The sequence below is a fragment of the Aplosporella prunicola genome (genome assembly GCF_010093885.1).
Source record: "Aplosporella prunicola CBS 121167 unplaced genomic scaffold K452scaffold_7, whole genome shotgun sequence".
In the NCBI taxonomy this organism is placed as follows: Eukaryota; Fungi; Ascomycota; class Dothideomycetes; order Botryosphaeriales; family Aplosporellaceae; genus Aplosporella; species Aplosporella prunicola.
Window position 1 is genome coordinate 1,000,353 of NW_022983535.1, and position 23,880 is coordinate 1,024,232.

General features: G+C 53.9%; 9 protein-coding genes across 9 annotated transcripts; 7 read left to right on the plus strand and 2 right to left on the minus strand.

Annotated features, from left to right (window-relative positions):
- The first annotated feature begins 54 nt into the window (after window positions 1–54).
- Window positions 55–1,906, plus strand: K452DRAFT_350008 (uncharacterized protein). Its single transcript, XM_033545629.1, has 3 exons — window positions 55–560; window positions 612–1,475; window positions 1,528–1,906. The coding sequence occupies exons 1-3, from the start codon at window positions 128–130 to the stop codon at window positions 1,710–1,712; spliced, it is 1,482 nt and encodes a 493-aa protein (XP_033400025.1). The 5' UTR covers window positions 55–127; the 3' UTR covers window positions 1,713–1,906.
- A 271-nt stretch (window positions 1,907–2,177) lies between these two features.
- On the plus strand, window positions 2,178–4,705 carry K452DRAFT_246627 (uncharacterized protein). The gene is made up of 6 exons (XM_033538025.1): window positions 2,178–2,210; window positions 2,285–3,138; window positions 3,193–3,374; window positions 3,455–3,753; window positions 3,807–4,024; window positions 4,078–4,705. Exons 1-6 carry the CDS (start codon window positions 2,189–2,191, stop codon window positions 4,636–4,638), a joined length of 2,136 nt encoding a protein of 711 aa, XP_033400026.1. The 5' UTR covers window positions 2,178–2,188; the 3' UTR covers window positions 4,639–4,705.
- A 480-nt stretch (window positions 4,706–5,185) lies between these two features.
- Window positions 5,186–6,694, plus strand: K452DRAFT_296512 (uncharacterized protein; the record flags this gene model as incomplete). The annotated part of the gene is made up of 4 exons (XM_033541920.1): window positions 5,186–5,262; window positions 5,327–5,393; window positions 5,447–5,551; window positions 5,885–6,694. The coding sequence occupies 4 exons, from the start codon at window positions 5,186–5,188 to the stop codon at window positions 6,692–6,694; spliced, it is 1,059 nt and encodes a 352-aa protein (XP_033400027.1).
- A 746-nt stretch (window positions 6,695–7,440) lies between these two features.
- Window positions 7,441–11,094, minus strand: K452DRAFT_296513 (uncharacterized protein; the record flags this gene model as incomplete). Its single annotated transcript, XM_033541921.1, has 4 exons — window positions 7,441–9,880; window positions 9,932–10,866; window positions 10,916–11,020; window positions 11,086–11,094. The coding sequence occupies 4 exons, from the start codon at window positions 11,092–11,094 to the stop codon at window positions 7,441–7,443; spliced, it is 3,489 nt and encodes a 1,162-aa protein (XP_033400028.1).
- Window positions 11,095–11,280: 186 nt separating this feature from the next.
- K452DRAFT_285559 (uncharacterized protein) lies at window positions 11,281–12,615 on the minus strand. The gene is made up of 3 exons (XM_033540133.1): window positions 12,225–12,615; window positions 11,892–12,169; window positions 11,281–11,834 (listed from the first exon to the last, which is right to left on the minus strand). Exons 1-3 carry the CDS (start codon window positions 12,358–12,360, stop codon window positions 11,430–11,432), a joined length of 819 nt encoding a protein of 272 aa, XP_033400029.1. The 5' UTR covers window positions 12,361–12,615; the 3' UTR covers window positions 11,281–11,429.
- Window positions 12,616–13,517: 902 nt separating this feature from the next.
- K452DRAFT_325499 (uncharacterized protein) lies at window positions 13,518–14,341 on the plus strand (the record flags this gene model as incomplete). The annotated part of the gene is made up of 3 exons (XM_033544782.1): window positions 13,518–13,550; window positions 13,604–14,266; window positions 14,324–14,341. 3 exons carry the CDS (start codon window positions 13,518–13,520, stop codon window positions 14,339–14,341), a joined length of 714 nt encoding a protein of 237 aa, XP_033400030.1.
- Window positions 14,342–14,834: 493 nt separating this feature from the next.
- Window positions 14,835–15,986, plus strand: K452DRAFT_285562 (uncharacterized protein). Its single transcript, XM_033540134.1, has 3 exons — window positions 14,835–15,071; window positions 15,129–15,327; window positions 15,482–15,986. Exons 1-3 carry the CDS (start codon window positions 15,069–15,071, stop codon window positions 15,940–15,942), a joined length of 663 nt encoding a protein of 220 aa, XP_033400031.1. The 5' UTR covers window positions 14,835–15,068; the 3' UTR covers window positions 15,943–15,986.
- Window positions 15,987–16,756: 770 nt separating this feature from the next.
- Window positions 16,757–18,105, plus strand: K452DRAFT_350011 (uncharacterized protein; the record flags this gene model as incomplete). Its single annotated transcript, XM_033545630.1, has 2 exons — window positions 16,757–17,094; window positions 17,148–18,105. 2 exons carry the CDS (start codon window positions 16,757–16,759, stop codon window positions 18,031–18,033), a joined length of 1,224 nt encoding a protein of 407 aa, XP_033400032.1. The 3' UTR covers window positions 18,034–18,105.
- Window positions 18,106–22,764: 4,659 nt separating this feature from the next.
- On the plus strand, window positions 22,765–23,872 carry K452DRAFT_246637 (uncharacterized protein). The gene is made up of 3 exons (XM_033538026.1): window positions 22,765–22,983; window positions 23,060–23,450; window positions 23,511–23,872. The coding sequence occupies exons 1-3, from the start codon at window positions 22,780–22,782 to the stop codon at window positions 23,660–23,662; spliced, it is 747 nt and encodes a 248-aa protein (XP_033400033.1). The 5' UTR covers window positions 22,765–22,779; the 3' UTR covers window positions 23,663–23,872.
- The last annotated feature ends 8 nt before the right edge of the window (window positions 23,873–23,880 follow it).

Genomic DNA, 23,880 nt, shown 5'->3' on the forward strand with positions numbered 1-23,880 from the left:
AGCGCGTCGCCGGACATTTTCCACGCCATCCTAATCGTCATTGTTTCGCCTGCCATTGCGCTTCGCCTATTCTCTTTGTACGCTGAAACGCTCGACGCGCCTATCCGCCTGCACAGACTTCTTGGCCATGGCCCGTTTGCACTTGCCCACAAGTGATAGCCGCGAGTCTTCGCTCTACCGTGATCCTACGCCGCTCGCTCAGCGCCAACATTCTGCTCGGTCGAGAAACGGCTACACCGGGACGCTGTCACCCACTCCAGCGCTATCTTCTGACAAAGAAAACGAGGACGGAGAGGCCACCCAGCGTAAAAGAATGGACAAAGGGAAGGGTAGGGCTGTTATGGGCCCACCTTCCTCAGTACCCACCCCCAATTCCGACGAGGAGGATTCACCCCGGGCAAGCAAAAGGCGGAGACTCCAGGAGCGCGGCACCTCTGTCGCGTCGACAATCACCAATGGCGAGCCTCTCATTGACCTTCAGTACTATGATCCCGACCAAGATCCAGAGGAGCGGAGAGAGCTGCGGAAGGAGATGCGCATGTTGACGCGCGACTTCAACGGTGGGTTTGCAAGCAACTGAGACGTGCTTTCTCATCGCTAACGTCGCCTAGAAAAACGCGATGAGCTCCTGCAGGGGGGAACAAAAGACCTAGCAGACTACATCACTCGTTCGAACTCCCTCATGCACAGGGTCAAACAGACGTCAGATGCAACTATCGATGCACGTTTCCTAGTTGCGGCCAGCGACCTCGCACTGAGGAAGACAAATCAGCTTGTTATGGGCGACAGCTCCACTGGTATCGACATTGATCAATTCGTCTCGAAGTGTATCACATTCATGCAGAATGGCGGAGATCTTGACGATGATGAACATCTGCCCGCTTCCACTCAAGCACGAGCGCGGAGGCATCGACGACAGACAAACGATGAGGACGATGAAGATCAAGAGGAAACCGGCGATGCCTTGTCTTGGGATGTACTTGGTGAGCAAGCGTGTTTCTCGACAAACAGGCGTCCGCCGGTTTCTGGTTTCCTCCTTGGGCCTTTGTCGGTTCAGAAGCGCGTGAGAGCAACCCAAACGCAGCGCCGTGCACGGCTGCGGCGTGATCCTCAGCTTGAACAACGACCAGAATCACTTGAGCCGGAAGATCTACAACGCGCAGAAAACTCCAACCTCATGACGTTGGTAAAGAAGAATCGAGAGCGGCTTGGAAGTGTAATAGAGGAGCGCATGGAGAAGGTGCAAGAGGAACTGGAGCGGCTATACGACGACCCGACTGAAGATGAGCAAGATGACGTCTTGGACAAATACCGGATCATCCGGAACGAAGACGGTGCAGGCATTTATCTCTTCGAATATGTCGTGAATCCGCGTTCCTTCGGTCAGACGGTGGAGAATCTCTTCTACACGAGCTTCCTCATCAGAGAAGGTAGTGTGCAAATTGGCGAAGATCGACATGGTTTGCCTACGATATGTAAGTCGCTTTGTTATGTGAAACCAAATGGCATCCGCTTACCAGCTTCCAGGGCCGGCGGAACCCCGCAGTATGAACGAACAAAGAGCTCAAAACATTACAAGGCATCAAGCTGTTTTCAGCATTGACTACCCCATGTGGCAGCAGATGGTCAGACTCTTTGAAATCGATGAAGCTATCATCCCGCACCGCAATGATGAACAACCAACGCAGACCGTCCGGGGATGGTACGGTTGAGCTTGGCGGATGGTCTTCACCCTACCAGCACAGAACGATACAGGGACCACGACTAAACGTTGCTCAGGATATTGGATGCACAACACCGTCGCAAGGGTTGAATTTTGCGGCGTGTACCTACAAAGGGTTATTTGGGCCTGGAGTTTTTCTTTGGGCTTGGCGTTCGGCGTAGAGCAGATATGGGACAGGTGGCAGGGATATGATCAATTCTTTCGCTATACCCGTTTATTCACTGGGAGTAAGAGGAAAGAAATGCCTAGGATCTAGCTTATCTTAAAGCGATGACTCGTCCAGTTCAAGTAGTTAATCAGGGTTTGCCTACTACATACTCCGTACTACAGAGTACGGATTACTGTGCTGCTTGGCGAGCTGATCTGTTCAGAATTCGTGTGTCACGTGAATCAGATCGGATTTGCGCACTTTCCGACGATAATTCCGCTCATGACTCTGCCACCGCTTGCCGCCAACACAACGACATGGATCCGACCGTCAGCCCTGGTGCGTCAGAGGGCTCCAAGCTGCCGATCCCTCTTCTGGATACATAGTAGGATGCTGACGTATCTGGCCTTCAGTGTCTCTGCGTGGTCCGAAGATCTCTAAAGCATGTGAGGAATGCAGGAGAAGGAAGCAGAAGTGCAACGGCTTGAACCCATGCAACGTCTGCACACGTCGTGGAACGCCATGCTCGTACAGGACCTTCATCCGCAGGAGAGCCGCCGCACGTGCTTCTGCGCCCAATGGTACCCCCCGGGATGAAAGTTCGCGAGAGAGGTCTCACCCTCAACCAGAGGACGGACCATCTTCAAAATCTGCTGAGCATGAGCCAAATAACGCCGACAACTTCAACGATGTGCCACCCCGGTACCAGATCTACTCCAGCGTCCGTGCCACGCATCCTCATGAGCAGTCTCCTTCCTGCGTTTTGCAGCTCTACTATGGCTCTTCGTCCAATTTTTCTTTTCTCCAACATCTCCACGCTCATTTTACTGCGCAAGAGGAGGGCCCGCGAAGTGGTCCTCCTGAGACTGAAGTCCAAAACGGAAATCCTGGTTTGGACATGTACAAGTATCAAGGACTTGCTTTTGGGAGTTCGGTGGATCAGCGCGGGCGCGACGCCACTCCTGTTTTTCTTCGGCATGACCTTGCCAAGTTGTTCCTGCAAAATTACCTTTCTACTGCTCATTACTATCTTCCTTTTTTGTCTCCAGAGAAACTTTACTCAAGCTTCGAGAAGCTATATGGCTCCGGTGAAGAGACGACCGTCGACCCCTCAGAGCGCGCCATTGTCTTGGCGGCAATGGCTATTGGCTCATGTCCGACGAGGCACGAGTTGTGGAGGAAAACTCTCGTCTCGCAGGCGAGAACAGAGGCGGAGTCTATGCTCCACATTGTCAACTTGAGGGCGGTTCAGGTTTCGTTGCTGATGATAAGTCTCGCCGTTCACTAACCTTATTGAAAAGTAATACTGACCACACACCACGCTCATTGCGAATCTATTGTCGGCAGACCAAATTCAGCTTATTTGTACCTGGGAAGCGCCGTACGGAAAGCTTTTGCGGCAGGGTTACATCGAAACTCTTCGAATAAGCAGCCTACGCGTAGCGAGCGCAGCGAATGTAACGAGGCAAGCAGGACCTGCTGGGCTTTGTTTTGCTATGAACAGTAAGACGTTTTGACTTCATGGCATATGCCGGGACCGGCTCAATGGTCCCAAATTCCGAGACATGCTAATCCGCCTCCAGAATAATATGCTTCAGCCTTGGCAGACCGTCGTCTTTTCCTCAGGTCGACATTGGAATACCGCTTCCTGAACCTAAATCTTTTCTTGCAGCACTTGTACAAATGTGCGAAATCATTCATGGAACACAACAGATGTATAACTACCATGACTCTTCGCCAGGTCGGGACCTGCGTGCTTGCCACCGAATACGGCAAAGACTACGCAGTTTCGCTCATGCTGTCAAGGACGACCTACACATCACAATCGGAGGTACATTGGAGCGAGGCGAGAAGCTAGTGATGCAGACTGTCCTTTCTTACCGTAAGCACCGTTGGTCGAAAGCTACACTGTCCGGTTCGCTAACATGATGGAAGTGTACTTCAACACCCTACTTCTTACATTCAGGCCGTTCCTTCTTTTGTACGTGGAGCTGAAGAAGCAAGGCAAGCTGGTCTCTGAAGGCCACAGCCACAGTGATCCCACAAAGAAAAGCCCACCGTGGTTGCTGGAAGCTTGCGAATATACGGCAGAAGCTGCGCGCTCTATAGTCTCCTTGTCTGAAGGCGTATTTTCTATGGAGATTGGAGCCGAGGTATGCCAATAGCTGGTCCAAAACATCCTGCCGCACTACTTACGTCTCTTCAGGGCATCTACAACCATACATTCTTCCTCGAAAGCGCCAGTTTTGTGCTTATCATTGCATCGCTACACGATGACCGCTCTACTGACCGACATGTGAGATACATCAATCGTGCGATCAAGTCTCTCAGACATATGATCCCGCGTGAACCCACCCTCAGTGTTATTGCGGCGCTGGAGCAGATGCTGGCCAAAGTGCACGCGCTGAACGGCTCTGCTCCGCAAACTGACGGAAGCCCCATCAACCCGTCCACCGGGCCAGACGAGACGCTTACTCTGCCTCCATTGCTCGGGCAAGAGCCGCAAGGTCGAGAGAACTCTTTTGGAAACCCGCAACTCGTACCACTGTCCGCTCATCCCATTGCGCATTCAACGCCCACTGAGTACGTCACGCCACCGGGATATGGGGCCTTCGATATGGATGGGCAGGCTGCGGGGTCGAGAAACGACCTGCTGGAGTCGGAGTGGCCGACGATGGACTGGAACTTTGATTTGTCAACGTTGGATTTGGAGTCGTTTGTGTCGGTTATGGGGAACCAGAATACCGACCTTAATTACAACATCTAGATGAAAAGTGCGCGGCAGGCTTGGCACAAAGCTTGTGAATGCATGATTGGGAAAGAGCGTTTTCGGTGACAATGACAATGACTTTGGTCTGTTTGTTGTGTGCGTGTGCGTCAATCAATACTTGTGCTCTTTATTTAAATGTCCTACCCTTTCACACTTTTCGTCTTTATGCACTCACTTTCTCAAGCCTCAGTAGGCCTGCTGCCTGTCGCTGCCTCAATTGCCCGCACTTGCCTGTATTTGCCCTTCCACGTTTTGGAAGCAGGTGCGGCTTTCAACTCATCATCTCTCAAACTTAATCGGTACTTGTTGAGTTACCATCGCTTCACCCCTATGGAGCTTCATCCTTATTGGTCCTCTGCATACCTTTCCTGAAACCCCAAGACTGCCAAGCCAATACAAGCATGAAAGACGAGATTGGTCGCGGAAACAGCTCATTTACTCATTGTCTATCCTCACCTTCTGCACGAACATCGGACACATTGGACCACTTGCTACCAAACTCTCATCCAAGACGGCAAGGCGCCTCAAGGGCGCTTCCAGCACCATGGGGAGCCGTGGTCCGACCATCATCTCGGTCACCATCACCGTCTGGGTACTAGCCCTCCTCTTCGTTGGCCTCCGGTAAGTGCTACCTACCCACCGATTTGTAGTTCTTTGCGAAGCAGCATTTTCACTGACCAGCTAGGCTCTATACCCGCATTGTAGTTGTTGGTCGGACTGGCCTTGACGATTTTCTCATGCTCGTAGCAACAGTCAGTACTTTCAGTCATATTGAGTTTTGAGCAGGCTTCTTATCCGGATACAGATCTTCGCGACTATCATGACCGGCTTGATGATTACGCAAGTGCATTATGGCTGGGGTCAGCATGCCTCTGCCCAGACAGTTAAGCAGATGTCAACGACACAATTTGTGAGTCTACTTGGCTCACCAAGACTCTTTTAACAGGCAAAAGTACCGATACGTTTTCATCATCTTCTGGTATTGCGCTTTGTGGTATGTAAATGGTTCACCTTTAGACCAAGGGTAACTAATGACTTTAAAGGGCCACCAGAATGTCTGTCTGCGTCTTATGCCTCCGTATGTCAGCAGGAGCAACCACATTCGGAAAGCGTTATCGATTCTTTGTCAGAATGTTCATGACGTTTCTCACCTTGCGCCTCATCTCATCCATCATTGCAAGTGCTTTGGACCCAGCCTCCTCGACGGAAGCTCCCCTGAAACATTATTGCTGATGTTGAACAGGTCAGCATTTGGACATGCATACCCATTTCCTCATTTTGGCACTTCGAAAAGCGAGGTCGAGATTGCATCAACATCAAAGTGTGGTCCATCGTATCAGCAACCATGACAACCTTGGCCGACATCGTCTGCTTCTTCCTTCCCATGCCACTGATCTACAAACTGCAACTGCTCAAGCGGCGCAAATTTGGTCTCTTCTTGACCTTTTCGACAGGTCTTATACCGTTGGCCGCATCCGTGGTGCGAATGGCACAGGCTATTCAGCTCAGCCTCGACAACGGCGGCTATATCGAAGAAGACACACCCTATCGTTGGGCGTTGGTGCCATTCTGGTCCGAGATCGAAGTCACGGTTGGCATCATCGCAGCCTGCATCCCAATACTGAGTCCGCTCTACCGGAAACTGCTGCATCGCATGGGCTTGCGTGAAGCAACGACATCAGCGATTGACCCCTCGACTGCTAGCAGCCGTTTGATATCCGGCCCGCACCAGAATCTGCCTAGCACTGGTGGCACCGTCGTTTCTCGTATCGGCGATTCTCATGATTATGCTTTTCATGACGACTCTTCTAAAAACGACGCTACTCGCATCTCAACCCAGAAACCAATCATCCAGACCCCGAGACCCGTTCGACCTCCCCTCGGAGGCATCTCCTCCACCAGATCCAGAACAAGTGCGAGGCGCGGTCGCGATGAGTACGAACTCCAAGGAACCCCGGGAATACGCAGGACGATAGTGCTGACCCAGCGAGAAGAGACGCTTTCAACTCAGAACTCCATTCCAGAAATCCCCTTCGCCGATCCCCCTGAATAGATCGCTCACCGGGTCGCTCCGGCGCTCCGAGTGAGCACTTTTCTTTTCCCGCAGATACCCAGATAACCGAGGAGCATAGGCAATGGAACGATGGCGCAGCACAGCTGCATAATAGATAGACGATGACGACGGACGGCGATAGGGGCTCAACAAGAATCGATTGGATATCAGTTTGTCGCTGCTGTTCTGCGTCCCCGAAGCTCGAGAATGGTTAACAGTGGAAACGAGAGAGAGTGAAGAACTGAAAACAAGAGACCAAGAAAGGAAGTCTATGTAACTTGAGAGGCTCCCCCATGATGCGGTTGTGTTTACGATAAATTCAATCAATGAGAAAGAGACAAGCAAAGAAACAAGACGCAAAAAATCAACAAAAAAGGAGGAAAGGAAAAAAACAAACTGTGCTATGCTGTGGAACTCGTGACCGTCACTCACTTGCTCGCTCACCCCCATCCACCACCCCCCACTTCCGCCCAACCGCCCATTACGCTTCCTCCGCGCCACTACCACCATAGCCCATCCATCTATCCACCATGCCTCTGCTTCAGCAGCCACCACCGCCTTTCCAACACTGCAACTTCTCAACCAACTCACTCACTCACCAAAGCGACCGGCCGGCCCTCCAATTCTTCTCCCATCGCCATCATCTATCGTCATCCAACCATAAATATATGCATGCATGCTAAGCAGGCAAGAGTAGCAATATCCCAATTCAACCAATCACTCAAGCCTCAAGCCTCCTCAAGGCCCTAAGCAAAGCGCACCTCCTGGAACAGGCTGGCGCGCACCTGCAGCAGCGCCACCAGCTCGAGCACAAACTCCTGCAGGATGATGACATTGGTGAGGATGTGGCTGAGCGTCGCCTCGCGGGGCGACCCTTCCTCGCCCTCCTGCTGGCCTTGTTGCTGGCCTCGCTGCTGCTGCTGCTGCTGCTCAGGCGCGCCGGGCATGGCGCCAGAGGGAGCCGAGGGGAAGGGCTCGGGTGGAGCGTCTGGGAAGGGCTCGGAGGGGGCAGCAGGGAAGGGCTCGGACGACGCGTCGGGGAAAGGCTCGGACGGCGCGTCGGGGAAGGACTCAGACGGGGCCGCTGGGAATGGCTCAGATGGCGCGGCCGGGAATGGCTCGGATGGAGCGGCCGGGAAGGGCTCAGATGGAGCGGCCGGGAAGGGCTCAGATGGAGCTTCAGGGAAGGGCTCGGAAGGAGCTTCAGGGAATGGCTCTGAGGGAGCGGCCGGGAAGGGCTCAGATGGAGCTTCAGGGAAGGGCTCGGTCTGCTGCTGCTCCTCCCGTTTCTGCTCCTTCTTCTCCTCTCCGGCAGCAGGCTGCTCGGACGCCATCGGCTTCTCCTTCTCTGGTTCTGGATGCTTCGTCATAGGTGCGGAAGCGGTCGCAGGCTTCTCCTGCAGAGCCGAGCGATACGGAATTGAGCTGAGGCCGGGCGTGCTGCCATCGGCGCCAGAAGTGGCGGGGCGCACGTGCTTCTCGGTGCTGGCGCGGGCGCGAGGCATGCGCATAGGCTTGTACTGCTGCGTGGCAGCGCTGCTGAATTGAGTCGCATTCGTGGTCGCATCGCCCGCTTCCTCATCTTCAGGCTCTTCCTGGATCGTGTCGCCGTTCGCGTTCGGCTCTTCTGCGACATCCTCCAGTGCCTCCGGAATCGAATCCGGGACATCCGCATGCTTGGAGGGTGTGCCGGGCCTGCCATTCTGCTGCTTATCCGTACCATGCCTCTTGTTATCTTTCTTCTTCTCTGGGACCTTGAGCGGGAAACGGATGACGCGTGTCAGGATACCCGCGTTCTCAACCATGTTGGCCGTTTCCATGACACTGGGCATGGGAGCAGGAGAACTGAGTGCTCTGCTTCTGCTCGTTGGGGTCGAGGAACCTGAGCTCGAGAAGCGTGACGCCTGCGACATCATGCGTGAGACGGGCGGGGGCCTGGAACTCGGCGGCGAGGCGGCTGAGGCCGTCGGACGCCGCTCACCCAAGATGCGTCTACCACGAGGCGATTGCGAGCGATTCGGGCTGGACGATTCGAAGACATGCTTGGCAATTTGTTGCGGAGCCCAGGGTGAGGGAGTCGGCGCATCTGTGTATGAGCGGGTAGGTGGGACGGGCGGCGGAGGCGGGAAGTTGGCCATGGCCTTCATTGCCTGATTGATCTCGTCATGCATGCGGAAAGCCTGCTTCCTGTTGGCAACGTGCTCGTCGAAGTTGGGCACAACCTCGCGAAGGATTTCAATCTGCTTGTGCAGACTCTTCAAAGCGGTCAGCAAAGATGGTGCGTGATGTTCAGCCCATGTGGGCTTGCGACGAGCCCTATAAATATTTCGCATATTCTCATCTTCCTCATCATCGAAGGTCTCGCTTGGATCGAATTGATATTTGGCCGGTTCGACGGAAAGCCAGCCCTCAAGGCGGAGGTTGGGGCAGGATGCCAAGTGCACGATGACTTCGGTGAGGCTGAGGTTTGCTTCGACGTTGTTGGTGAAGAAGGTCGCCAGATTGATCATCAAAGATTTGAACAGAGCGTCTCCGGTGGTCAAGTAGTGCAAGGTGTCGTTCTTGCGAGCCTCAGCAGTTAGATAATCTACCGCAGCCTGGCTTGGTAGGTTTAGGCCATTCAAAGCGAGGTTCTTCAATGAACATGGGTGTGCCTCGAGAAGACTGAGCGCGTCCTTCAGCATGGCTTCGTACTCTTGATCCATCTGAGCACCGGGAATCATATCGCTGGCCAAAGTAAGGTAGCTTTGAATTTCCGCATTCAGTGAACCAATGGTCCGTTGCGGCTCTTTATTGTGGACCTCAGTAACCGTGACAAGCGTACCTGTGGCGTGCCTGTGGTTCTTGCTCAAGATGACACTCACGAGTTTGAGAGCCGAGATGACGGTCTGCGGGTTCTTGGACTGCGTACTGCTGAGCAAAAGATCAACCAAGTTGAACAACGACGGATTCAGTCGGTCGTCATCTTCAACATGCTGAGCCATAAGTATCAAGGTAGACCGGCGTCTCATAGCCACTGGAGACCTGGGACGTTCTGGCTGCTCCTCGGGAAGGTCAAGCAGATAGCGCAAAATCATATGGACAAGCTCGGGGTGGTCCAGTGCGTCCAAGATACGTCTCAAGTAGGTGAGCACAGCAACAGCAGATCCTCCGTCAACATCGGACGATTCCAGCAACGATGGGTATCTACAATTGGGTCAGTCTTGGTTTCAGGTTGCAAGAAGGAAAACGACGCACAAGAGTTGCTGTAAGAAAAGCACTTGGAAATGGTCAATCAGAGTGTGTCTGACATCAAAGGATCGGCAGTGCTCGAGCACATCCTGCCAGAAAGCGAGATAGGAGAGGAAGGTGTCCATGTGAGACCTGAACTCGGGCGAAAACACACTCTCAGCATCAGCCGGCAGGTGAACCTGTGGGTAATCCGACAGCGCGAGAATGACAGGCATGCCCTTCTCGGGATGGATGACGGACAGCTTCCTGTGCAACTGGCTGTACAATGCACCAAGGCCGGAAGCCATGAGTGTGGCCAGGTCGCTCTCGACGATCCATTTCTCCAAGTTCTCAGACTTTGAGGCAGTCTCAAAGATGTACAACAAGCCGGTTCGGGCAAAGTCGCCGATCCTTCCCTCATGGTGGACATGGTCGATGAGCTGATAGCAAAGGGGGAAAGCCTCTTTCTGCGTGACGCCAGCAAAGCCCGCCTTTGCAACCAACGACGAGCCATCCTTGTCGACCTTGGGCCGGGAGCTGAACCAGATGGGCAGGATCTCAGACTCGAGACGGATCTTGGCACAGATGCCGAAGAGCAGCTCCACAATTTCGGCATCGGTATCCTCGCCCAGCATCAAACTCTGCGAATTTGCAATCTTGGAGAGAAACGTCATCAGGGCCTCAGCGAAGCGTTCATTGGCGAGGAACTCCTCCTCTTCGCTGTCGATAAGGGCGCCGAAGACGCCGACGGCCTCCCTGACGACAGCCTCATTGTGCGACGTCGATGCAATGCGTGAAACGGCGGTGAAAATCTGGGAGGAGGAGGAGAAGGAGAGGCATAGATGCGGGGCGGGAGAGCGCGACTCCTCGGTCAGGATGGAGGTGAGACGTTGGAAGCATTGGCGAATCGTGTCGAGGGCGGCAGGGTCAGTGGCCAGGGAGGTTGTCTTATGCCATGTGTTCTGCGAGCAAGTCAGCCACAGATGCAGCCAAGCAGCGAGGAATGCATACCAGAATCTGGTTGTAAACGCGCTTGAAGCGTGCTAGACGCTGTTGCGGATCGTTGAGGGTAGAGCGTCGCCTTTGCGCCCCGGTACCGCCTATCAACCGCGTCCACTATGCGGGTGCAATGGTTAGCAAGTGGCGGGCACATGGGGGGTCGAGTCTGGTTGAGGCCTTACAAAGTCCATGGCAGCGCGCGATGCATGGTGGGATGGAGGGTTAGGCGTGGGTTGTCATGGCGCCGCCGGCGTTTCATGCGGTTGCGCGGAGGTTGCCCGCCAGGATGGAAAACACACTCACCGCCAGCGCACCATCGTCACCTCTACTTTGCACACTAGCCGTCGTTTTTCAAGCCACTCCATTTCGCTCACGCACTCAATCTACCAACTGGGGTATAGAAAACACACGACGACGCCCACCCAGATGCACGCCAGGCTGTGAAAGGACACTGCCGGCCAAACAAAGCTCCGCCCCATGATTGACACATCACCCTGCCACAACGCCCCGCTTGCCTGCCTGCTACCTACTGCGTCTTGAGCGCCGCCTCAATGTGCCACTTCATGACCTTCTGGAAGACCGTCTTGCCCTCGCCCTCGATGACATCGCCGTGACAGGGGATGATGCGGTTGAAGTCCCAGCCGTTGATCTTGGCCATGCTGTCGTTGAACCCATTCCTGTCGCTAGAGCTGGCCAGGTACCAGAGGAAGCGACGCTGGCCCATGGCCTCGCCACGACAGTGCGTAAAGTTCGAGAAGATCTTGGTGAGTATGCCCGAAGTGGCGTCGCCATCGGCCTTGCTGTGTTGCTCGGTAGCAGGGAGGTTGAAGAGGAGGTCGGCCTCGATCATAGTACGAGTGGGCTTGTGGTTGAAGACAAGCTCCTTGTTGACGTGCGAGTGGACGAACTCATACTCGAATTCGGCGTCGAACTGTCCAGCGGCATGTGAGTACTGAGCTTCGCGACAAGGAGCACTATCGGATCATACCTCAGCATCGACCACCTGCGTGTGCTTGTCCTTGCCGGTCCAGACAAGGTGGAAGGGAACTTCCTCGTTCTTCTGCTTGGTACGCTTCTCAGGGAGGGTCTCGGGGCCGAGGACCTTGGCGTTGGGGTACTCCTTGTACCACTCGCCGATGTAGATGTGGTGCTCGGCATCCAGGGCGGTGATGTACTTGACCTCACCCATCTCCTTCACCTTCTGCTTGACAGCGTCGGTGAGAGCGGTGGGAGAGAAGACAGCAAGTGAGCCAGATTGAAGGCGGACTGTCATAAACGGTTACTCATGTTATCATTGTAGCTGCCTACACGCCAGACTTACCGATGGTACCGCGACCACCAATCTTGATGCGACCGAAGCGGAAGAAAGGAGCGGAACAGGTGGTGATGACATTGGGGACAACGTCACGGATAACCATGACCTCGGCCGGGTTGGAAGGGAGGAGCTTGGAAGTCATATTGAGTTCTTGCAGATACTGTGCGATGTGTGGGAGCAGGATGAGGGCAAAGAAAATGGAGGGCGGCCGGGTGTATTTATAAGGCACGTAGTATATTGGATGGATGTTCGCGGTGACTGCTCCGCGACGCGCTTGTAAACGTCAAGAAGAGACCGGGAGCTTTGTTTTAAGCTTAAATGACGTAGCAGACAGGCGCGCTTATGGGCTTCCTACTTGCTCGTTGCGCATGCCGTTGGTCTATCCGCATGTTCCTGCTGCCTTTCAAACACGATATCAAGTCTTTCTACCACTCAACTCTTCTTTGCACGCGTAGAGGCAGTCCAACCGTTCATGGTGTGTCTATCGTCATCACTCCACGTCGCGATCCCTGCACATGACTCGCCGGCCGAACACCCCTGCAGCATCTCATAAGCAACGCGGTCCAGCTCTCGCATCTCAAACAACGTGCCATTTCACAGCCACCCTACGAGTATCAAATGAAGCGGATGTTCACAGATCCGCCTCCGTAGACTCTACGGATCAGTCTCCTTTTCTTCTCCGTTACGATCCGTGTTCCGTGGCCTGCTCTCATGGCACTCTAGATCGCAATGCTTCCTCAAGCAATTCCACCTAGATCACTATTCCTTTGATACGGCCGTTTGGAATTGTTAATCCCTATAGTTCGATCGCCTGATATCCTTTACCACTGCCACTCAGCCGGCCACCTTGCGTATGAGGGCGCGGAGTTAGGCATGTTTGCTATGTTCAGTTAGTCTCGAACTTGAAAGCAGCAGGCCTCCTGCACGTCTTTCTTGCTATTCTCCTTTACCCTGCGTTGGATTTACTGTGCGTGATCATGGTTTGCACTTTATTCAAGGAAACATTGTTGCGCTGAAGCAAGATCAGAGGGTTGACGGAGTTTGATAAACTGCTCTACTTCTGTCGTGACGATGACTGCCCTTCACTCGCCAAATTCTATTTCAAAGTCGTAAAGATTAACATAAATTGTTCAGCGTTGTAGTAAATGTTCAAAGAGCTCCGCTCTACGATGACGGCAGCAGGGCGGTCTTGGCGGTCGGCAAAACTGCTTCGCCGACCGATGCTGGGCGCGTCTGGCTCCAACAGCTTTCTACCTTACGCTCAAACAACAACAACATTCACAACAGTCGTTGCCCGCCATGACGACCGCTCACAGGCCCACGTTCGATCCGGTATGCATTCTTGACCAGATCTTCATGCGGCACACGGCTGATGCCAATCACAGGCTCGCGGCAAAGAGGCCCAGCGCGGGCCGGCCTACCACCAGCGCCTGCTCCCGGCCCACATGACCCTCAAGCACCGTCAGCCCGGGCAAGGGGGCGATGCCGACGCTGGAAAGCGCGATCTTCGTGCCGAGCTCCTCGCGGCTGAGGCTGCGCATTTCGCCAAGAAGAATGGCACCCCCATTCCTGCCGAAGACGAGTCGTCTACCGCCACATCCAAGCGTCAACTGGAGGCAGCCCCGGCTGAAGAAGGCGCTGAGGAGGAAGAGGATCAGGCGGCGAAACGGAGACGATTGATCCTCGAAGAAGCGCGCGACGTGGACGCGGACTCTGATGGGTCGAATAGCGAGAGCAGCGACGAGGAGGATGACGATGACGAGGAGGAGGACGAGACTGCAGAGCTCATGCGCGAGCTAGAGAAGATCAAAAAGGAGCGGGCGGAGCAAAAGGCCAAGGAAGAAGCCGAGAAGGCTGCCCAGGAGGAGGAACAGCGCGAGCACGACATTGCGCGAGGCAACCCTCTTCTCAACCCCAAGGATTTCAGCGTCAAGCGCCGGTGGGATGACGATGTTGTGTTCAAAAACCAGGCTCGGGGCACAGAGGACAAGAAGCCTAAGGAATTCGTCAACGATCTACTGCGGTCAGACTTCCACAGGCGGTTCATGGTAAGACTTCGATTCCCTAGCTCAACGTTGTGACTGCCCAGGCTAACTTCTGTTCAGAGCAAGTACGTGCGGTAGAACATGTTTCATATATCGGGTTCTTCTGGGCTTTGGTTTACAGCGAGGGGCGTTCCAGGGTATCCTGCATTATTGGCATTCTTCGTCTGCCGTTGGCAGGCTGCGAGATGGCGCGTCCAGCCGAGCAAGGGGTATCTGAATGATGTAATTCAGGACTTTGTTATCAGCAACGGCGAGCAACATTTCCCGAACGGATCCAGCCAGCACAGCCGAAACAGGGATTTTGGTCCTCTACCCTCGATCGCGATGCCGCGCCCCATCGTCATATCTCTCGCTGACCTCAAGTCTCCTGAGCACACTACGGCCAGACCCTATGAGAGAACACAAGCGGGGTCCGGATCAGCTCAACATTAGGCAAGTCTGGTTAGAGTGGGATCAGGAGCACTGGGCAGTGCGGAGGCTTCCCTGTGGTAGAGTCCTTTTGTGAGTGGTGGCACGGGACTGGTACTCCGTCCAGAGGTCTAGCTTGGAACCATGTGCCGTCCCACCCCCTCTCTTTTACTCTGGCCAAGTCCCTCTTGGGTGAAGTGGCATTATTCCACATGGCCATTTGGCTTTGGGTTATTTGTGACGCATCTCGCTGACCCCAGTCGCGTGCGCACCACATAAACGGGATGCTCGCCAGATAAGCATGGTAGACAGTCTGAATTCCATCAAATTCGCCCTCACGACCGATCGCGATCCACTTAAGCAACTTGCGAAAATTGACCTGAGAATCCCAATCACAATGGCAAGCCGAGGCGCCCAAACATCCCCTCCCCAGCGTCAATCGCCCTAACATGCGCAGTCCACCTACGGCTCTGGCCCCGGCTACGGCAACAAAACAGCCGGCAACAACCACGTCGGCGACACGGAGACGGCGCCACACTTCGGCTCCGCCGGCGACAGCGCGCCCTACAGCGGCAGCAACGAGTCCGGCTCCGGCACGACGGGCGGCGCCGGCGTGGGCAACAAGACGGGCTCGCACGAGGGCCGTCAGAGGCGCGGTAAGTCCTGTCGCGGCCAAGCCAGGCCAGGCCAGACCAACCCATCGAGCAACATACTCACCCACCCACCCACCAACCTGCCTACCTACTTCAAACACAAGCACCCTCGCATCATGAAGACAACGCTAACGCCCAGGTGGCCGTCCTCGCACAGACTCGACAATAGGCAAGATGATGGAGAAAGCCGGCAGCATGCTGCACAGCCCCAAGATCGAGCAAAAAGGCCACGCGAAGCGCGAGGCCGCGGGGCACTACTTCGCCGGCGCCACGACGGGCAATGGCCACGAGGAGCATCAGCATGTCGGCGGCTCCGTCGGCGGCGGCAGCAGCGGCGACGACGAAATGTACAGCCCTGCCACTGGCGACAGGGTGAGGCCGAAGGCCGGAGGCGGCCATGGCGCGGACCAGCATGAGGGCATGCATGGCGCTGTTGGCGGTGGTGCCGTTGGCGGTGGCACGGTTGGTGGTACTGCTGCTGCTGCTGCGCGGGATGTCAGCCCGATGGATACGTCGGCCGCCGCTGCCGACCAGGTGCCGGGTGATCAGTATGGCTCGAGTGAGCGGACGGGGTATGGCCGCGATACCAGCTACGAGACTGGCAGGGACAACTATTGAGGGTTAGCCTGGTAGGCAGGCAGATAGGTAGGTGAGTGCGTGGGCAGCTGTGCGAGTGGCAGGTTGGTGTGTCTTTGGGAGGGATGACGATGGGGTGTGGATGGGACGGGTGCGGTTTCATGTTGCGTTGCTGTGTTGTATATCTCTGTAATTAGGTAGTTGGTAGGAGTAATGAGCAGTCGAGAGATGCTTCCTTTCTATACTTCACCCTTCGACGTTACTGTGCGGTGGGCCTTCAGGTTAACGCAGTCCCGGCACATGTGGCCGACGCCGCCAATTAATAATGTTCCTTTTGCACCCCCCTTGGCCGGCTTTCCCACTCCTGCCAATGGGGAGATCCTTGATATCCTCACCCCTACATGCCTATTCTGACTATCAAGAGGCCTTAGCGGTGATACGCGATCTAGGTCGGTCCGGAACACTGGCAATAAGGTCGGCGGCTCCCCAGTTGATATGGTGGAAAGTACGCCCTCGAGGGGCTGGCACGGCCATCCCTTGCTTCATTGGGTGAATGTGCCCGTGTGCACTCTCAGAGTGGCATTCCTCATCTGGCACAGGGCTTGGCGATCTCGTAGAGCTTAGTTGTCTCTCTGCTAGACATCACGCCAAGTTCTTCACCGACGTTGTATTCAGGAATGGGGTCCATCGCTATCTTGAGTACGTGTCGGAAGAGCCATGGTCGATACGGAGTAGCGCATCTTGGTGGTGGGCATAAAAAGCTCCACCATCTGTTCCAGGCCTCTCCCCTCTTCCTTTCCGGTTGCGCTCTCGCCTGTGTTCGATCCTTTTTGTCCGCTCGTCTGGTGCTATCAGGATGGCGTTTTACAAACCTTCCCTCGCCTCGGTCTTCTTCCTCGCCGGCCTGGCCCTCGCCAATCCTTCTGCTCCTTCCGGTGGCTTCTCGATCATTCAGGTTCAGAAGGGTGTAGCTCCAAAGGTTGGGGCGTTAGACATGCTGAAGACATATAGAAAATATGGAGCTCGGGCACCAGAAAATGTCTTAGCCGCTGCTTCAGACGCTGAAAATGCTTTCATGGACTTCGGATTTGTCCCAGCGACAGCTGAAGGTTCATCTGATCCGGTCTTTCTGTCTCCCATCAAAATTGGTTCAGATACACTGAATGTCGATATCGATACCGGCTCCGCAGACCTGTTAGTAGCACTGGGCAGAAATGCGTTAGAAACGTCAGGCTGACTTCCTATAGTTGGGTTTTCTCTATCATGTTACCTCTGATGATGATCAATGACCATAACACGTATAATCCCTTCACATCGGGCATCTACAAAGGAGGTGAAACATGGAACGTTACCTACGGGGACGCGAGCGGGGCTTCAGGTTTAGTATTTGCAGACACAGTAGTGGCTGGCGAAGTGACGGCAACAAGCCAGGCCGTGGGAGCTGCCACCAGCCTCTCCAAAGCCTTTGTGCGCGACTCGACGGTTGACGGAGTGATGGGGCTCGCCTTCAGCAAACTCAGCTCGGTTGTGCCGCATGCGCAGACGACATTTTTCGATACCATGAAGCACACGCTGCCGCATCCGCTCTTCACCGCATGCCTGAGGAAAGGAGCCCCTGGACAATATGACTTCGGTTACCTCAACAGCTCTCTCTACACCGGCGACATCCATTACGCCCCCATTGATCCCGCCACCGGGTTCTGGGGCGTCTCCTCTACCGGTTACAGAGTGGGCTCGGGGCCTGTCGTCTCAAGCCCCTTCAAGGCCATAGCGGACACGGGCACTAGTCTGCTCTATCTGCCCTCGCAGATTGTCAAAGATTATTACTCAAAGGTGGACGGGGCGAAGTACTCGCCCAATGTTGGTGGCTGGACGGTACCATGCGACGCAACCATGCCAGCTTTAGCCACCGCAATCGGAAATGCTTTGGTGACTGTGCCGGGCGACTATTTCATCTACAGCGCTGTCGACGGGACCCGCTGTTTTGGCGGGATGCAGTCCGATGAGGGCATCGGCTTCTCCATTCTGGGTGGGATATTCTTGAAGTCGCAGTTTGTGGTCTTCGACGCCTCCACCGACCCGCCGCAGATCGGGTTTGCGAGGCAAATCGGGGTTGACTATCCCAGCAGCTAGTTGCTCGTCGTTATCCAGTGCGGTGGCTGTGCTCTGCGCCTGGCTCAAGCATGTCTATGGTCTCGTGGAGGCGGTGGTTAGGCCCTTGAGTTCCCTAGCTGCGGCAACTTGATGATCTTTCAGACACGAAAAAGAAATGGCCAGGGGCAAGGGCTTCCCCCACACCAGCTGACACACGTCGGAAGCCTTGCCGCAGCGCAAGCATGGGTTTCCTTGGCTGCCTTACCCGTGGATGCTGCAAGCCTGCAGCCGTGGCTGTATGGCGGCCTTATTGCAAAAAACGAACGTTTTTTTGCGGGGGAATCGGCGACTATCGGGCAGCCAGCCCGACTTCCAGTAGTCTTTGCTTTTTTCTTCTGTGCTTCTCTCTAAGGGCATGGCTGACGTTGGCCGCTTATCGCTTCGAATATTGCAGACATGTCTTCTAGAGGGCGGCGACCGGCTATCTTGCATGTTTCTTTGAGGTTGTACGTACCAGGTGTATACTGGAGATCAACTATGATCTGCACCTTTTCCCTGGTTATGCTACCTGCGTCAAGCTGGTCTCGTTTAAAAGAATATCCGTGGTCGATTATCGTCGCATGCGGCAATTACAATTGGTCTTGCCGTTGTATTGTATATTCTCGCTGTGTTGATGTCGGCAGCTTAGCATTCCACGTGTTGGACACATGCTTTGAATCCATGATCTTGGGTTCATGTTCCCTCGGCGGCTAGAGTGGTTGGCTAATGCGAGGAGTGGCATCTCCTTGCCTTCGTTCTCTCCCGAGTTCCGGCGTGTCTTTGGTAGACTAGCGATCTAGAGCTGTTGCTTCTTGACACACAGGCATACGGACAGAGATGTTGGCACAGTTTGCCAAACCTCGGAGAACACCACGAATTTGGCAGCAAAATCGCCTGATTCCCCGCCAAGTAACAAAACAGTATCAATTTGGTGTCGCAGTAATGTCTACACAAAGTATTTACACAATTTTCATAGTGTTGAACTTTTTGCAGTCGCCTAGTACGGTGTTGCCCGTCCCTCCGCATCCAAACAAGCGTATATACGCTTTCTCATAGTTAAGACAAGCTTGTTGATTGAGACCTGAGAGATCTGTCTTCACTAATACTGTATTTCGCGAAGAAGCTGCTCCTAATTATTACAGCGAACCCGGCGTATACGCTGCTTTAGTATTCTATATATTCTTAATAATAGAGAAGTTAAGGGAATACGCATAGTTCTTATAGGACTTAATACTATGCTCCCTCTTAAAGTCTGCTACCGGGTTCTTTACTAATCTATAGCTATAAGTACTATCGCCGTCTTCCTTAAGAATAAAGAGATCTTGCCTAGGATTACCTTCGTAAATTAACTTGTAAAATTAAAGCTGTGGAAGGTAGATCCTTTTAAGGATGTCTCTGTACTAAATTATAGAGAGATTACCTACTCCCTCTTGGTTCTAGTATAAGTATAACTCGGTCTTGAAGTTCTAGCTAACTGCAGCCTAGAAGTAAAGAGTTATAGCGTTCTTTAGGTTCTTGTATTACTAGTAGTCTAGGTTATAAAATTCGTCTAGACACCGTGTGACCTACTGCTTATTCTCTTATCCTACTGCAAAGTATATTTCGTCGCTAAAATAGACGTAGAGCTATCTCTCCTTCTAGTTAAGGTAATCCCGGGCCTAGGTCCTGCGGTTACGTGCTATATTAGGGCTAAGATAGCGCTTCCAGTAGGACTTACATCTGTAGTAGCTACGCCGTGTGAGAGCTCTGCGAAGGGTACGTTCTAATATGTGTTTATTCCTCTATAGATTGCGAATATCTAGTGTGTGAATGACGTTAAAGAGACTTAAGGCGCGGCGCTCGAATGAGAAGGTGATCTAGAGAACAATTGCTGTCAGAAGCTTGCTAACCAGTAAGAAAGGGCGGCCAGTGCGTGAGAACCTGCCTCGCCTGCGACTGGTTTTGTCATTTAGCAGACGGTAGGCAGAGCGACGAGGGACTCCATGGTACTTGCAGACTTGTGAGAGCGACTTGCGAAGGCGTTTGGGTCGTGCTCGCTCTTGTGCGACAGCTGCACGGAAGGCGGCTTTCTGTGGTGTGGAGTACTCCTTGTTGTGCTGGTGCTGGCCCAGAGACCGGTCAAGTGTGAGTTCTGCAAGTTGTTTGGCTCGAATATCGCTTTGTGGTGGTGCTGGGGAACCTGCGCCAAATTGGGTGGGGTTCTCCGACGCAGGGACCACACGGAATGTACCAATATCTCTGTCCGTATGCCTGCACATCAACAAGCCCTTGCGCTGACCGGGTGATCAGGTTGATTGGTCTTGTCTTCCAAGCGCTTCATCACGAGCGCTCTGCCCGATCCCTGCGATAGCTGGATGATGTAAGAATTGCAAAACCCTGCGACACGTTCCGATTTCTTCAGCATGCATTGCAGGACCACGCCTTCACAGCGTGGGCAAACACGGCGTCCAAATGGCGCGTAAAGCGACCCCCCTCTTGAGCCCCTTCTGATGACTTGCAGTCAAGCGAGCGTCGATCCCGGCCAATCATGCCCACACCAGCGGCCCGATCCATGAGATCCCGGAACCTGGCCCTCAACTCCTGCCGTTCCTCAAATGCTGCCCATGTCGGACGCGTCAGGCGTGCACGCGTGCGGTGTTCCCGAGGGTCGAAGACGCCACGGCCAAGAGGTCATGTAGACAGTATCCATCAGGTATCTGATCGGCCCCATGCTCCGCAAACTTTCTCTGTGAACAAGGCTTGCGCAAGCGGGGACTGTGGAGTAACTGTTCTGGCCCATTGTTGTTCCCTGGTCCTGCATGGGTACCTGCTGCCCCAGCATCAATTACCACCTGCTGCGTCTAGCACCGGCCCCGCTTTTTGATGAGTCTCTTGACGGCTGAGGCAAATTCAATTAGTGTACGAGAGGCCCCCTCCACGTCCGGCCTAAAGTACTCGGCGGCTCCGGAATGCGACCAGTTGTGTGCTCCGAGCACGCCAGGAGGCTTTTGTGTTAGGAAGGAGGTACGACGCCAGTGGAGCCTCCAGTATGGAACGCTATATGCATGTACCGCAAGGGACCGCTGGATTCGTTGGACATGATTGCAGATGCAGGGTGTCTTGTACTCGACCTAGGTATGCGTTGTCAAAACAGAGACATGACCCAGGGCAGCGATGCAGCCTTCCGTCCTAACGGTCCGCCACGGAGTATCTCCGCTAAAGCTTCAGAGGCCAGTGCACGACAGCCACAGCGGGATTGCGCTATATGTGTAGCAAACTTGAGGCAGCCTCAGAAAAAGACTGGTTACATGTCAGACTGGTGCCTATGCCGACAGTAGGGAGCCGGTGACGCCTCCGTCTTACCAATTTCGTTAACTAACGGAGTATCGCCCTACCTCCGGCGTGGCAATCCGCAGCAAAAGAAGACCCTGAGAGCTCATGCTGTGAGGGAAAAGACAATCATGCGCACTACTTCGAGGGCGGCGTGGCTTCGTTGTTGGTGCCAAGCCTAATGTGCGGTTCAAGCTTCCAGTAGTCTACATGGATGTGACCTTTGGGAAAAAGGAAGGAAAAGGACCCCACGCAGGGGATGGCAGTCGGAGCGATTACCTGCCCAGATGTTGATCGCTTAGCAACAGGTGCAGGCGTCCGCGTCGTGCCCTTGCAATCATACGATTACTCCTTACTTACCAATGCGGGCCTGACTCGAAGTTTTCATTGGTTTTCCCCGTGCTGCTGTACATGGCTGCAACGAAGAGATTAGTCGTTGCGTGGCAGGCGTTTAACTGCGGTGTAACTGTTTCAATACCACGTGCAGATGTCTTTCAACACACAGGAGCAGCCATCGACGAAGGCGCCCGATGTGAAGTACTTTTTTCCAGCTTCAGTGAAGGCGTATAGTGTAGTTGTACCAAAGTATTTCTTCAGGGGGGTTTTGTTGGCATAGCCATCCGATGAGGCGAACTTTGTGACACCTGGGCTTGGAGGCGTGACTAGGACCCCTTGAACGTAGATCCGACTGGTAGGCGTGCTGCAAATCGTAAGTGCCCTTGCAATCCACAGCAGCTGTCTGTGCACCATACTAACTTCATTCTTCTCTCTGCGCCACCGTGTACTTTTCCTTGGGCCACCTACAGGCTAATGTCACGCTGTAGATTCTCCAGAGGTCCTTGATCGCCCGATGCTGCCCAACGTCCGGATGGCGACGGTCCTGGAGTTGTGGCGGGCCATAGCGAGCCCCAATCTCGATACGAATGACGTCTAATTGGGGTGGCGGACTTGAGACAACAGAAGGGGAAGGACAAAGACTAGAATAAAAGGCAGATGGTCCTTCTTCAAACTCTCCAAGCATCTCCAATACCATCATCCCCTTCATCCTATTCGATCAAGTGAAAGCAAAACTCAACAACGCTTACCTTGGGAAGCTCGATACTCTCCCTTGACGATGTCCCCCACTACCTATGCCGAAGGCCCCTCCGCCGAGGCGGGCACTGCCTCTACGGGTAGAGGCCACCACTGGGGTGGCCACCACAGTGACGGCCCCAACACCAAGGATCTGTCGAGAGAAGAGACGGAGGCCGCAGCACCCGACGACATAGATGATGTTGGTTTGCATGTCAAGCCTCTGGAGTCCCAACTCACATGGCCCCTCAACAAAATTATGGACAGCAAGTTCGGAAGGTCGTCTTGGAAGAACCGTAAGTTTTATTCAACATTTATCGGGCAAGACGAACAATATTCTGATTGATACTTGCAGACGTCGTTGCCATGATTGGCGAGGCAGTTGGCACCGGGTCGTTCCTCTTCTTTGCATTTGCAGGCACGGAGGTTGCTGTCTACGGCCAAACCTCCGGTCAAACGACTGATTTTGATCCAACTACGGTCCTCTACATCGCCATCGCTTTCGGTATGTCGCTGATGGTGAACGTCTTCATTTTCTTCCGCGTCTCTGGTGCTTTGTTCAACCCTGCGGTAAGTCAACATACCTAGCTCTATGCTTCCATGTGAAGATACCACTTTGGACCGAAGCTGACTTGACAATATCCAGGTGACTTTTGCCATGTTGTTGACACAGTCCATCACGCCTCTGCGCTGTTTCTTGCTCTTCATTTCCCAGATTCTGGCATGCATGTTCTCTTCATACATTGTCTCGGTCTTGATTCCTACAAAATTCGGAGTCGTCACCAAGCCTTCGAACGGCTGCAGCACCGCACAAGCTGTGGTCCTTGAGATGCTTCTGACGGCCTACCTTATTATGAGCATTTTCATGCTGGCTGGAGAGAAGCACAAGGGCAGATTTATGGCACCGGTCAGCATCGGCATGGCTCTATTCTCAGCCCATCTTGTTGGCGTGCAATGGACCGGCGCCAGCTTGAACCCAGCCCGCAGCTTTGGCCCGGCGGTCGTCAGCGGCGACTGGACTCAACACTGGATCTACTGTAAGCAGCCACGTTATTGAGCCTCTTATTTGAACGACTTCCGAGGCTAACGTTGTTTAGGGGTTGGTCCTGCGGCAGGCGCTGCGATAGCGGCCGGGTTGTACAGACTCTTCAAGATCATGAAATACCAAGAGGCGAACCCTGGTGCCGATACCGATGAAGATTCACCGAAGAGCGCTGCTGTGTACAAGCGGGCTGCGGATGCGCGGTAGAACTGGCGCTAGAAGATCAGGGAATATGTCGGCTATGCGGGGAGGTAACCGGATAAGACGACACTGCGCTTTCCATTCTATTCATTGTCGATTCGGCTCAATTTTTATGCCCTTGTGTTTCAAACTGCGCTCGTTTTCTGTCGATTTGTATTAGCGAGAGTCGTTGATGTCATACGTGTAGTTACTATCGAAAGTTGACATATCCGTTGCACCAGTGG